This window comes from Papilio xuthus, unplaced genomic scaffold, assembly GCF_000836235.2.
Source record: "Papilio xuthus unplaced genomic scaffold, Pxut_1.1 DF826938.1, whole genome shotgun sequence".
NCBI lineage: Eukaryota > Metazoa > Arthropoda > Insecta > Lepidoptera > Papilionidae > Papilio > Papilio xuthus.
In genome coordinates, this window is record NW_013531711.1 from 4,645,600 (window position 1) to 4,657,701 (window position 12,102).

At 34.3% G+C, this 12,102-nt stretch overlaps 2 protein-coding genes across 2 annotated transcripts; one reads left to right on the forward strand and one right to left on the reverse strand.

Moving 5' to 3' along the window:
• The first annotated feature begins 670 nt into the window (after positions 1-670).
• Positions 671-7,796, forward strand: LOC106121781 (CLK4-associating serine/arginine rich protein). Its single transcript, XM_013317586.1, has 16 exons — positions 671-798; positions 878-975; positions 1,187-1,365; positions 1,538-1,699; positions 1,830-1,936; positions 2,208-2,380; positions 2,624-2,790; positions 2,872-2,968; positions 3,067-3,393; positions 4,069-4,110; positions 4,396-4,515; positions 4,935-5,001; positions 5,515-5,587; positions 5,860-5,965; positions 6,329-6,409; positions 7,056-7,796. The coding sequence occupies exons 1-16, from the start codon at positions 700-702 to the stop codon at positions 7,603-7,605; spliced, it is 2,448 nt and encodes an 815-aa protein (XP_013173040.1). The 5' UTR covers positions 671-699; the 3' UTR covers positions 7,606-7,796.
• Positions 7,797-8,665: 869 nt separating this feature from the next.
• H2.0 (Homeodomain protein 2.0) lies at positions 8,666-12,102 on the reverse strand. Its single transcript, XM_013317457.1, has 3 exons — positions 11,568-12,102; positions 9,820-10,037; positions 8,666-9,410 (listed from the first exon to the last, which is right to left on the reverse strand). The coding sequence occupies exons 1-3, from the start codon at positions 11,815-11,817 to the stop codon at positions 9,255-9,257; spliced, it is 624 nt and encodes a 207-aa protein (XP_013172911.1). The 5' UTR covers positions 11,818-12,102; the 3' UTR covers positions 8,666-9,254.

Genomic DNA, 12,102 nt, shown 5'->3' on the forward strand with positions numbered 1-12,102 from the left:
CCAAGCAGTCTTGTTCCTATTCTTACCTATTCTAAGCTCTATTAATATGCATTGTATTAGCTTAAAGTTATTTGTGATGGACAATTTTAGTAATTAAATGTTATTTAGTTTAACATTATATGGATGTTGTTAAATCGTTGAAATTATAAAAAATAGGTGATGATACGGTGTTAAAACTAATAAGAGTACACTTCAGTTCTGAACATACTCTTATTTCAGTTGGCTAAACAATTAAACAGTGGACGCATATTGGCTGGGGGATAAACCTTTTTAATATCAAAAATACCGACATTTTAATCTACCAACCCGATTTTACAGATACGTATTATAAATAAGAAAATGTATATTGATGTTTTTTAGATCTGAACGGTTCAACGGATGGTAATAAAATTTTGCATGGATGTAAAACAGTCCGGAAGAACACATGGACTACCAATTAAATTTTTTGTTTATTTATTTATAAAGCTAAATTTATGAGTTCAGCTCACAGCTTATTGGTTTGTCTTTGAAATAATTTACGCTGTTGACGTTATACACTCTATGCTGTGGCAGTTCAATCGGATAAAAATGGCGACCTTGTCATACTGAGATCTAAATGCGAATATATTGCAATTGCATAGTGTTTCTTAGTGAAAAACAGATATAAATGGTTTTCTTTTTAGTGTTATAGTATTGTTATAGTATTATTAAAATTGTAAGATGTGGCACGAAGCTCGTAAGCAGGAGCGATTGATCCGTGGTATGATTGTGGACTACCAACGTAGAGCGGAGCGGCGCAAAGATTTCTATGAAAAAATTGTAATTATTTCTCATGTTCATTTAATAATTTACTTTATAATCACTTCAGTATGAGACTATTTATTTCTGTACATTTTAGAAGGCTGAACCTACTCAGTTTCTGCAGCTTCATGGGCGACCGTGTAAAATACATTTGGATCCAGCTATTGCTGCCGCGGGGGAGGGGCCAGCTATAATGTGAGTTGAAATAACAAAGCAAATTTAACATTAAATCATGCATTTGATAATTATTTTATGTTATAGTTATGTGCCACATAATCTGAGTTAAGTTAATAAACCGAGTTGTCGGTAGAAACAAGTTGAATCTCCTAAATCAGATTAGAGAGTTTCGTCTGACGAATCGAAATATTTTTATTTTTTTGCAATTTTAAATAATAAATTCGTACAGGATGCCATGGCAGGGTGACAGCAGTAATATGATAGACCGTTTTGATGTAAGAGCTCACTTGGATTACATAGCTGAAGTAAAAAATCCAGACATACCACCAGATGAACTTGATCAAGAGGAAAGGCAGTGCAATTATGAAAGATATAGAATTCTTGCACAAAATGCATTCTTAGGAATAAGTATGTATAATAATAATATATACAAGTATACAAAAATTCAATTACTAGAAAGGAGATATTCTTAAATTGTCAATCTTAAAAAAATAATACATTGACACATTATTTAGTTTAGTTATCCATTAGTAGGTCTACTATTCTGGTCAAAATATATAACATAAATTATAATTTTTAGGTGAAGACAAATTCTTACAACAATTAGCTATAGAAGAACAGTTTGGTGTCACCGTTGAAGAGAAAGAGATGCAGAAAGAGAAATTGGGTGAAAAGAAAGGGACGGGTGCTGCTATTGCCTACAATTATAATGATCCAGGAGCCGAACCGTCTAGTTCTAATGGTAGATTCAACCCTACTTATTTTAAACCTCAATCAGCTGTGATGCTTAAAGGATGTATATGGGTACCTAATGGGATAAACATTTGTTTCTGTATGAGGGTATTCTTATGGCATTTAGTGTTAAATTCCAGGCCCTGAGATTAAACAAACGGAAGCAAAAGATTCTGATGATGAATCAGATATAGAAATTATTGATGTTGATTTGAGCATTGATGTCAACAAAATGGAGGCTTCACAGGTCAGTTAATTTAACTTAACAAATTAAAAGCCATAAAAATATGCATCTACAATATATAATATAAAACAAAGGTTTTTAAATAATCAGATTATTCAATTTACACCTTTAATATGTATTTTTGTGCATCTTTGTTCTTTACTTCTTTTGTTATAAGGTTTGAAATTTGTTTAATATATAAGTTTGTATTTAGTTTGTACAGCTTTTGAGTTTGATACAAAGACAATAAATGTTAATTGTCAAATTACTAACTGCTTAATTGTATGGAGCACAGGCACACGAGTTGAATTCAGTGGGTCCACTGTTTGGGATGGCGGGATGTGATATGTTCTCATTCCTAACTGGGGATGCGGATGATGCAGAACATCAGAAACAACTACTAAGAGAAGAAAAGGAAAAGGCCATGTACTCTGGCAGAAAGAGCAGAAGAGAGAGACGCGCTCATCGGTTAGAATGTTTCTCTTTTTTGTTTTACTTGCACACTTGTTGCAACAATTTGATAATTTATTATTACCTTTCTTCTTATGTCACTTATTAGTAATGTCCTCAAGCTGCTTAAGATGCTAGCAATTTACATTGGTCATGAGAAAGGGTCATTATGTGTTAAATAAAAAGGACAAAGTAGCTAGTTTCTCTAATAAGTGAAGAGTAGACTAATAAAATAAAAAGTATTTAATTTGACATATTTAGTGACAAGAAATTAGCGACGCGCGTGGTGTCGCCCCCGAGCTACGCGGCACCGCAGCCCCGGCCGGCGTCACGCTCCCCGAGCCGCTCCCCCAGCCGCAGCCCCTCACCCGCAGACAACATCGAATTCATCACATCCTTCGGCGGGGAGGATGATGAAGTTAAGCCATGTAAGTCATTTAACCAAGTTTAGCTTCATTATTTTGTCATTTTATTAATAATAATAACATTATTTTGTTTGTAATGAACAGTACAGTCTCAAAAGACGCTGTATGTGGATAAATTGAAACAAAATCTTAAGAAGACAGCACTGTATGCAGAGGTAGCGAGAAAATTCTCGAAGGCAAGGTAAGATAATAAAGAATGGAATAGTTAAATAGAGTTATGATTTTAATATAAAAGTTGATAAATAATTGACCAAATGTATGTAAATACCATTTTTCCAGTTCACCATTGAGAGATAGATACGCGCGACCCGTGATAGGACCTCGCGTGCCAGAGACGAGGGCGAGGTCGAGGACGAGATCGCGAACGAGATCGTATACACGTTCGCGCTCTCGGTCTCGATCACGGTCCCGATCTCGCTCCCGATCGCGACCCATCACACGCTCTAAGTCGAGGTCTCGCTCGCGGAGGAAGTCCCGTTCAAAGTCGAGGTCCGCGAGGTCAAGATCCGCATCCTCAAGGTCGCGCTCAAGATCGTACAGCCCGTACAAAAGGTCGCGCTCAAGGTCAAGGTCTCGTAAAAATAAACGATCCCGCAGCCCTTCCAAGTTTGTATTTTAACTTTGATTTATATATATGTTAACTAGACTTTATTTAGTATAAGAGGCATTCAACAGCCAAGCGGACAGTCTAAATAAGGCGATGTTTCTTATTTAAGAAATATTTTAGTATGTTCTACTTATACATTACCTATATACATGTATCAAATGTTTTCTTAATATAGTGATAAGTTGAAGAATTAAGGGACTTTGAAATTTTGAAACACTGAACATGCGGTACTTCAAAGTACATTATGGATTTCAATAATTTAACCACTGCATTTAATTTGCTTTTTAATTAATTGTATTTTTGAATACAAAAAAAATCCCATACGTTTTTTACTTTTATTTTTTATCCTTGATTTTTTTCAAACTTAGTCCACTTCATTCCTTTTTTTTTTAAATTCATGAAGACGCCTAACATATAGATCATACTTAAATAATTTTTAAATTTAAACATCGACTTTTTCTGACTATCCTAGGCGTGGAATACCCCATAATTGAATAATGAAATCATTTGAAGAAATATCTGTATATGTAAGCTTGGGTTTCTGGTAGACCATACCCACATCTTGAATTTTATTATTTAATGTACCGTTTCTCCTAATAAAGATTTAAAAAAATTTAAACAGATCAAAACTTCAGGTAAAATGTCTAACAATGTAAACTCTGGCCTTTTTACAGTAATATGAACCATAATAATTCGCGGTCGATGTCGTATGAAAGGTAAGCTAAATTTATTCACTTTATGCAACAGACATGTAAGTCAATATATAACAATAGATGTTTGATACTACACTTTTATATTTAAACTAGCTATCGCCCTCGACGCCGTCCGTGTTGAATTAAAAAAAAACTTAATTAGTAGTCTATGTGTTCTTCCAGAATATATTCTACCCGTTCAGCAGTTTTGGAGATACCTTGAAACAAACATCCTTCCATGTTCACATCCGAATTTATAATATTAGTAAGATTAATTATATTTTTAATAGATAATACGTAATATTGCAGTAACGACAAAGGTCAGAGTAAGCCGGTGCCGCGGTACTACGGCCGGCGTAAAGAAGACAAGTCTTCAAGTGAACTCTCCGTTGACTCTGGAACTAGTGACACAGATGATGACAAACATAAGTGAGTTCTTCTTTTTTCTGTGTTTCTATCTCTATCTACTTCTTATTTAACTTAGAAGGTGGGTTAATGTGCATGTGGAATAATGAAAAGTCAGCAAAATTTGATATTAAGGTTTCAAACCATTTTCATAGTTTTTGATTAATGGTGTTCCATTTTATAAATCACTAGCTGGCCTACGAATATGTTAGTGCGGAATTAAAAAAAAACTTAATTAGTAACCTATGTGTTCTCCCAAACTATGTTCTATATGCCAAATTTTATTGAGGTCCGTTCAGCCGTTCTGGAGATACCTTCAAACGTCCATTCATCCATCCATCTATTTAAACATTCGCATTTATAATATGAGTAAGATTAATATAACTCAAATGTGCTATGATATATATTTTGACATTTAAATTATATTCAATGTTATATTTCAGATCGACGGTGGGCAATAAATCAAACACAAACCAGAATCAGTTACGATTGTCTGGATGCAGCACCAAAGTCAGTAAGAATCATTTGCTCCTCCATTTTGTAAGCTTTCATTTTTACCACATCTCTGTTAACCCCAAAACGCGTAGTTATTGCAGCGTGCGAACGCGAAAATGCTTCAAAATTTTATTCATTTAACTAACCAAATGCATTTGAACACTAATGTCACCCTTAGTGTAGATTTTTCATATTAAATGTACACTAAAGGTGTCATTAGTGTCCAATTGAATGACAAAGTTAGTGAGTGTCTAACTTACAATAAATCACATTTTATACAGGATGTCCCGAAAATCAAAGTAAAGCATTTGGAATAAAATTTTGCGACATCCCGTATAGTAACGAAATTAACATAAAGTTATTGTATTGTAATATTTAATTTGCTTAGTTTTCTTTATTATTAATTTTATTTTAATGTATTTGTGTTATGTTTTATGTACATTGTATATAATTATATTTATAACCGTAAAAACCAGTAAAATGGTTTTTAAACCATTGCAATTTTTGTTAATCTAATCTTTTTTACAGGGTCCATCGCGAGAAACTCTTACTCTAAAAGAGAAATTGAAACGGAAAATGCAAGCTCAATTATCAAAGCAATGTGAGTTATTTTCACAATTAAGGCATGTTTCACAATGTCTAACGCCTGAACTTTGCAGGAATGAACTTCTTGATTTTATGCTATACTAGCTGTTGCCCGCGACTCTTTCCGCGCGTAGAATAATTATTCTATATGTATACCAAATTATAGTGATACCTTCAAACAAATATCTATCCATCCATTTTAACATTCGCAATTTATAATATTATTAATAAGACTAATTAAAAAAAACTTATAAAATAAATATGTTGATGTGATGAAAAATGTTGCAGTGCGTGCTGACAAGCGCGCTGAGGCTGAGCGTGCGGAGCGCGAGAGTCGGCGGCAGGCGCGACGCGACGAGGAGATGCGGGACCTCGTCATCAAGCTGCGCCGCAAGTCTGTACACACACGCACACACATACAAATATACACAAACATCATACAAACATTATACATCATACATACAAACATTATGCAACATATATTTGTGTGAAAGTGTAACATGTATGGTGACATTGTGCCTTTATTCAGTTCAATATGGATATATGTAGTTGTGTATTATTTATTCTTATACTACAGAGAGTAGTCTAATGCGTTTTAGTATTAAATTTCTTATTTTTTGAATTTTTCATTAACAAATGTGTGTGTTTTATATTTATTTTGCTATATAATTTGTCAATGTCAATGTTCTTCGAATTTAAAAGTTACAGATGTAGGTTGTTTTTTAGTTTGTGAATATTTTGTTTCAAAACTGAACAGGCAACGTGAGATAAGACATCTGCAGAACCGACGCTCGAGCGATGATAACTCTGATAGAAGTCGCAGCGGCTCTTCTTCGAGGTATTATAATTAACGTACCATTTCTTTGACTGTAGTTTTATCCTACTAGTTCCTAGTTATTATGCATCGCAATCTATTAAATAAAGTAATTTGCTATTTTTTTTCTATAGGCGCTTTAACTTACGCTTTTTTATCTTTCTTTAATTACTAGTAAGTAACAAAATATAACACTTTTTACACACCAACAAGGTTTTATATGTATAAAATACAAAAAATAAGGTAGATTAGTGTTATTGCCATACTTAGATATTCTTACTTTGCTGTGAAGTTGTAACATCAGGCTAAGTTACCAACGCTTATTAAATAGCTGTTAGAAAATAGAAGGTGAGTATTTAAAAAAATAGGGGTAAGTGGGGTTAGACAAAATGCATTCTGTTCGCGGTGATTCAATAATGTATAGAATTGACAATAACCGATAAGTCACGTGATTGTTGCGCATCAGTTCCATACAATTTTGAAGTTCGCTATGGAATCTCTTCGAAACGGATGCACTTTGTCTAAAACCCAAGGTTTTTTTTAGACGAAAGAAGTCATGACAATATTGTGAGGTCTTTTCCCTTTGATTCTTAGACCTTTCCCAATTTATTAATAATCATGCAATTTATTTAGATTATAAAATGTAATAAGTTTGTAAATCTTTTTCTAGAGGATCACCTGATGAGAAGAAAAGAGACTATAGTCGATCAAAATCTCCATCACCCAAACCCAAACGAATACCAGTATGGGAGTCGGAGGAAGTTGCACCACAAGCGTTCAGAGCTAGAGCACAAGAAATTGGTGATAATTACCAGAGGATAAGAAGAAGATATCAAGATAATTCAGAAGAATGTTACAATAGACAATATGACAGAAGATACGAAGATAAAATACAAGGCTTCAATAGATACGAAAGGTATCCTAATAAAGAACATGGCCGTTCAGAGTACAATCGTTTTGAAAACTACGATAATAGATGGGAAGATAAGAGTTATCAAGATAGAAGAAGACCTTTCAATCCTCAGTTCAGAAATAATTACAGAGATCCGAAATATCACGGCGAAGGACCATCACAATGGCCGCCGCAATACCAACATGGCGACAGAGAAGGTGGTGGAAATTATTTTAAAAGTGAGAGAGAAAGTGCGGGGAATTATTGTAAAAATGAAAGAGATAATGTGGGGAATTGTAAAAACAAAGTTAAGCTTGTCGATTATTAGGTTAGAATTTGAAAGTACATATAATTTTGTGGCAACTAAATCCTACATCTGGAATCAAACAACAAATAGATATGCTCCATTTTAATGAATGTATGAAATAATGGATTTTGCATCACGGTTGGGAAATAAAGAATATATTTCCTCATTTCATAATTTTTTTTAATCAGTTTTATTAAAATAAATCTCTTTCCCTTAATATATAAAGTATTACTTCAAATAAGATTGAAATATGTATATTAAATCTATTTCCATGTGTTTTTTTAAAAGTAATAAACATATTAAATTTTACAGCTGTAAGAATTCTAGAATATTCACCGTAAGAAAAGTAGAAGAATTTTCTTATTATCCGTAATCATATAAAAACATTTTAAATGATGTGTTTCACTGAATTGCATTGGATAGTAAAATTTTTAAATTCTTTGCATATGTTTAGGTTTTAGAATTGGTTGTAAATAACTTAGCTACTTAAATTGTACACAAAAATAAGTAATGTGAAACTTTATTAAATCTTATTATTATTAAATTAGTAATAAATTGAATCTGTTTCATTTTAACAATCCTTTATTAGTAAGTAGCTGTCGCCCGCGACTCCGTCCGCGCGGAATTAGTGAATGAGTAGCCTATGTGTTCTTCTACAACTATACCAAATTTCAGCGAGATCCGTCCAGCCGTTCCGGAGATACCTTCAACGACTTCTCCTCCTTCTTCTCTAATTATAAGAAAAGTTACAAAAGTTATTATAACTTTTAAACAAAAATAGTAGGATTTTTTTGTATTTTTCCCAGTGTAGTTTACTTCTGGCTATACACCATTACAGTTTTATTGTTGAATTTTGGGACACGCTGTATATAGATTGAAATTTAAAAAACTCAACAAATCGTCATGATAAATAAAAGCCTGATGTCAATACTAAGTTTATTAACCTATCCGTAAAGTACCGAAAAATATTTAAAAAATAACGTATCTAAAATATAACAATCTTTTTTAAATTAACAATGAGACATGAAAAAACAAAACCAGCAACGCTTTTATACATTTATACCTTAAAAATGTATTTTAAAACGAAAAATATATTAGTTTTGTCTCTACATATGTCGAATGTTTTGGAAGCCCTAGTTACTGTACATTTATTCAATAATTCTACAATTAAAATTACGTCACTTTTAAATAATTAAGATAACAATTTACTATTAAATAATTTAACGTAACATAGACCCCTTTTCTACTAGTGCTATTTTTAGGTATAGTTCGACAAGGATCTTATGGCAGTCGAAAAATATGTGAATTAACAATGTCACTTTGACAGCGTCAAATTTTCACAAACGAGGGAACAACAGCTGCATCGAATAATGTTGTCATTTTTATAGTCTTGAAATGCCAGCAAAAATATCGTGATATTTCTACAGGCACTCAGATTAAAATTTTCACATGGAAGAATTTCGGAATGAGTTGGGAAATTTTTTTGCTTACTAGTAACCTGATAAACTCGTAGGCGAACCTCTGTAAATGTGCTAAAACTGACATAAAATACTTGCCGGATAATTGCCATAAAATTCTTTTCTGCTGCTGGTAATACAAAAAGTCTCGTGTGGAAAAAGGGTTTAAGTTACATTGCACCAAACGTATTATATTATATAAAAATCTTATTGCTAATCGCTAAGAGTGTCGACATCAATGTCTTCATTATCCTCGGCGACAAGGGGAGCGTCAGAGTCCTTGATGGCACCTAAACTGCCCCCCAGACCGGCGCGACCCTCTTTCGTGTGCCGCCATTTCATACGACGATTTTGAAACCATACTTTCACCTATAATAAAATAAATCGTGCTAGATTATGTAACTGAAATTTAACCATCGATAGAGAATTTCAACGTTCATCCTCAGCCAACATAAGGGGAAAGGAGTTAGGCCTTATCACTCATTAATTTACTACTTAATACCGAAGTTTAATATTATGGAAAAGCTTTCGCCCGCGACTCGGTCGGCGGAATAAAAAAAAAATTAGTACCCTATGTGTTCTTCCAGACTATGTTCTACATCTGTGCCAAATTTCATCAAGATCCATTGAGCTGTTCCAGAGATACCTTGTAACTAACATCCATCCATCTATCCTTCTAAACATTGGCATTTATAATATTAGTAAGATAATGAGTAACGACGAATACTTTATTATCCTAAATCTTTGATATCATAGACTAAATTGTATACATACAAACCTGAGCATCAGTGAGTCCTAAAGTGGCCGCTAGCTGGCGCCTGTCCGGCTTCGTGATATACTTCTGTATCTGGAAACGTCGCTCGAGGCCCTTCCTCTGCAGGTTGCTGAAGACAGCGCGCGACCAGGACCGCTTCCTCTTGCCGCTCGAGGAGACATCGCAGCGCGGGGAAGATGTCTGTTGTGGGGATGACGCCCGCGGAAGGGGTAGTCTGTATACTGGAAATATTTTTTTAATTAGAACAAAGATAATCGAGATGTAGTTTTTTTTATAAGATAAAGGGGCTAACGAGTGGCGGGAACATCAAGGTGTTCATTTTAGCCCATAAACCTGTGCAATATCAGAGGAAACGCAGATGCGTTGCCGGCCTTTGAGAACATTACATGCTCGCTTCTTGAAGGACCCTAATTTGTAGCGGTTTGGCAATAGCTTCGAGTATAGACCATTGGAGAACGCAGTTGTATGAGGCAGAAAGTTTCCCGAAAACCGCACAGTTGTGAATTTAATAGCAAACTAACGTATGCGAATATATTCTTTCTTCTTGAGTCTCGAAAAACGAAGAAACTTTTTTCTTTAGTTAATTATAGTGCCCATTCCATACCTGTTGACTCTTTTTACCTTAAAATTAATATAAATGCCTATTTCTTCTGTGAAATTATAAAAACGTCGTCAATCCAAATGAACTACAATAACAAAGAATTTCTTGAATGTTTCTACTCAGATAATAAATCTGCTTTATTATACTAGGTTCATGAATACATAGATAATAGACGGTTTCGTGTCTAGTAAAAGAAATGCAGGGGGCGCTAAGATGCACACGGGATAGCATTTTAGAGCTCCCTCCCATTTTTTTCAAAACCTAGTAATTTCAAACTAATAATCATCAACATCTAATATAATACATAAATTGTGTTTTACTTTTGTTTATACCACCAGCCGAAAAGCTTTTTAAAAAACAATATTTGTTTTTCTTTTGCGTTAGTTTGGAAAATCCCTTGTTTTAAGAGCTTCGGATGTTAATCTATACTTTAATATTATAAAGCGGAAGAGTTTGTTTGCGCTAATCTTAGGAACTACTTACTGGTCCGATTTTAAAAATTATTTTTATGTGGGATAGTTCATTTATAGAGGAAGGCTTTAGGCTATATAACATTACGCCACGACCAATATTTTTTTTAATTGCGCGCGGACGAAGTCCCTGGCGACGCCTAGATAAAAATGTACTTTCGAAGATTTCTAAATAATTTTTCACATCGACATGATGCGAACAACGAATATAGTATGATCTTTATCACAAAACCGGATATTACTCGAATATTTAAAAGACGGGAGATTATTAAATAAGGGTAATGCATAATTTTTAATTTACATTAAACAAATAAATCGCATGCTCAGGAAAAACTTTGTCCAAATCAAAATATTTGTATTGTTTTCTCCGTAAAGACGGTTAAGTTCTCCATTAAATGTTCATAAATAGCTCTTGCAAGTAAATTATTTATATACTAGCGGAGGACTGCGGTTCTATCCGCGCGGATTAAAAAAAAATATAATCAGCCTTTGAGTTCTTCCAGACTTGTTCTTTTATTTATTATAATTATAATATAAAGTTCATACTTTAGATTAAATTATACATTTTAAAGAAAGAGTTTTATTAATTTTATAAGTATTTTTAATAAATAAAATTAAAGGTGAAAATAATTGTCAGATTCATTGGGCACACAAGGACATTGCTCTTAAAAATCCCAAACCTGTAGTTGGCCTTAAGGCTGGATGTAAGTGTGCGTAGGGCACGGAGAGAGGCAGCTGCAGCAGCGGCGGCTCGTCCCTGCAGCAGCGGTACAGCGCGGCCACGCAACCCGCGCACGGCGGCTCCTGCGCACGCGCACATTCCGCTACAGGCCCACTGCCACTAGAACTTATCGACTCATTGTTACCTAAGATACTGTCCACACTGAACTTAAGTTTACTCGTGGTCACATCACTACTGATAGACGTCATCGCATCATCACAAATCCGTCCACATTCAACCAAGGTTCAACCAACACTGACAACTTTAGGGTTAGTTTACCGGCGCAGGCGCAAGCAGGAGGCGTGTCCGATCGTAACGAGCTCTTTGATTGGTCGGTATTAGTTAGGCGTGGCGTACACAGTGATGGAGTGAACGCTTGAAGAACACTAGCTGATGATATACGCCTGGCTGCGGTTTGTTTACAACAAACTGACTATTTAATGTGTTTTATATTACTTCGCAAGTTCGATTTAATTTTACGACTATTACTGCGC

Bases quoted from the DNA above. Each gene is read 5' to 3' on its own strand.
- LOC106121781 (XM_013317586.1), top strand. From the start codon at position 700: ATGTGGCACGAAGCTCGTAAGCAGGAGCGATTGATCCGTGGTATGATT. The intron at 976-1,186 runs GTGAGTTGAAAT...AAATTCGTACAG, and splicing joins GGGGAGGGGCCAGCTATAAT to GATGCCATGGCAGGGTGACA. The intron at 1,700-1,829 runs GTAGATTCAACC...GTTAAATTCCAG, and splicing joins CGAACCGTCTAGTTCTAATG to GCCCTGAGATTAAACAAACG.
- H2.0 (XM_013317457.1), bottom strand. From the start codon at position 11,817: ATGACGTCTATCAGTAGTGATGTGACCACGAGTAAACTTAAGTTCAGT. The intron at 10,038-11,567 runs GTTTGGGATTTT...AAATATTTCCAG, and splicing joins AGCCTTAAGGCCAACTACAG to TATACAGACTACCCCTTCCG. The intron at 9,411-9,819 runs GTTTGTATGTAT...ATTTTATTATAG, and splicing joins TAGGACTCACTGATGCTCAG to GTGAAAGTATGGTTTCAAAA.